This window comes from Morone saxatilis, unplaced genomic scaffold, assembly GCF_004916995.1.
Source record: "Morone saxatilis isolate NCDOM2014 unplaced genomic scaffold, NCSU_SB_2.0 Contig17, whole genome shotgun sequence".
Classification (NCBI taxonomy): domain Eukaryota; kingdom Metazoa; phylum Chordata; class Actinopteri; family Moronidae; genus Morone; species Morone saxatilis.
In genome coordinates, this window is record NW_023339729.1 from 295,517 (window position 1) to 296,950 (window position 1,434).

The 1,434-nt window shown below is 38.9% G+C and overlaps 1 protein-coding gene across 1 annotated transcript in view; it reads right to left on the bottom strand.

Annotated features, from left to right (window-relative positions):
- LOC118327306 (ladderlectin-like) overlaps nt 1–538 on the bottom strand; it is a 2,504-nt gene extending 1,966 nt beyond the window's left edge. The window contains exons 1-2 of the mRNA XM_035660611.1: nt 523–538; nt 341–441 (exon numbers count right to left, since the gene is read on the bottom strand). Of these exons, the coding sequence (XP_035516504.1) occupies nt 341–404 (64 nt within the window). The 5' untranslated portion in view covers nt 405–441; nt 523–538. The remainder of the gene's footprint in view (nt 1–340; nt 442–522) is intronic.
- Between the last annotated feature and the right edge of the window lie 896 nt (nt 539–1,434).

Here is a 1,434-nt window from a genome sequence, read left to right on the forward strand (position 1 = left end):
AATATAAACACTATGTACAAGAGAAAAAACAGTAAGAATCAAGCATCAAAATCTCAAATGCATGCAAAATCAGTTTTATTTTATTTTTTTTACAAGTAGCATAAAGGGAACTATACCTAAATTTCATTATTCAACCCTGTGTTGTAAATGACAATAAAATAATTGAATTCTGCAATCAAAACACACACAGTCACTCAGTCAAGATGTTTGCTTTGATTCGATTTTGTAGCCTGTCAAATTCTGAAAAAACCTACATCAGAATCAGAATCAGTTTGTTGCCAAGAAGGTTTTCACATACAAGGGACACAACAAGGTCTAAATAAAATTTAAAAAATCCGACCTGCTGCAGCTGTGGCTGTAAGAGCCCCGCAGAGCAAAACAGAGAGGAGCAAGAGAGCCTTCATGATGAAGATGATGATGAGGATGATGAAGTCTGAAGGTCTGCAGGGAGTCAGAGGCAGTCAGACACTTCCAGCGTTCACTAACATGTAATGAGACAGAGAGACAGAGCCGGGGTCTTACCTGTCAGTTAAATGTGAGGTGATGCTCAGGTGTCAGGTGAGTGATGCAGTGATGAAGAGGAGGCTGTCTTGCTCTTTATATACACACACCTGAAGCACAGCTTGTGCACAGAGCAGCATATGAATGGATGAACTTTGACCATTGACTGGAGTGGAAACGTGAGTGTGTTTGTGTTCCAATGAGGGCCAATAAGGAAACAGTGACATAAATAAGACCAATATGACTGATAGAGATCTGACTGATAGCATTATATGATACAACACTCATGTTAATGATGATCCTCCAGAAAGACAAATCCTAAACATTCTGGTATATTATAAACCTTAAATATAATTTAAATTAACATTTAGTCGAGTGTCCTGTCAATCAGTTTGTTCTGTTCTTCTTGCTTAACTCTGTGTGTGTGTGTGTGTGTGTGTGTGTCCTTAGATCCCATTAAAGGTCCAGTGTGTAACATTTAAGAGGCTCTATTGGCAGAAGTTAAATATAATATTCATAGTCATGTTTTCATTAGTGTACAATCAGAGTCCTCCTGACACGTCAAAGTGGCCACACAGAGCGTTTCCTCTGCGGAGCTGCTGCTGCCGGCCCTATCTTATACTGAGTTTGCCTTCGATAAAAACAGTACAGTCTATAATACAGTCTATTTCTAAAAAAATATGCAAGAGCTCGACTCTTTAGTGAAGCGTTGCTGCAGATAGCTAAGTAGCAAAAGAACGTGAGGAGGGAAAATGGAAACAACCCAAAAAGATGTTGACCACTTCCCTGACTGTAAAAGCAGACTGTATTATCCGGCTGATTTCTTTGTAATCTGAAGGTCGTTCATAAAGACACCTCCCTGTTGTCCTTGAAAGTCTATGTTTGATGTTTAGTCTGCAATCATAAATCAATGCAAGGAACATTTATTATGGC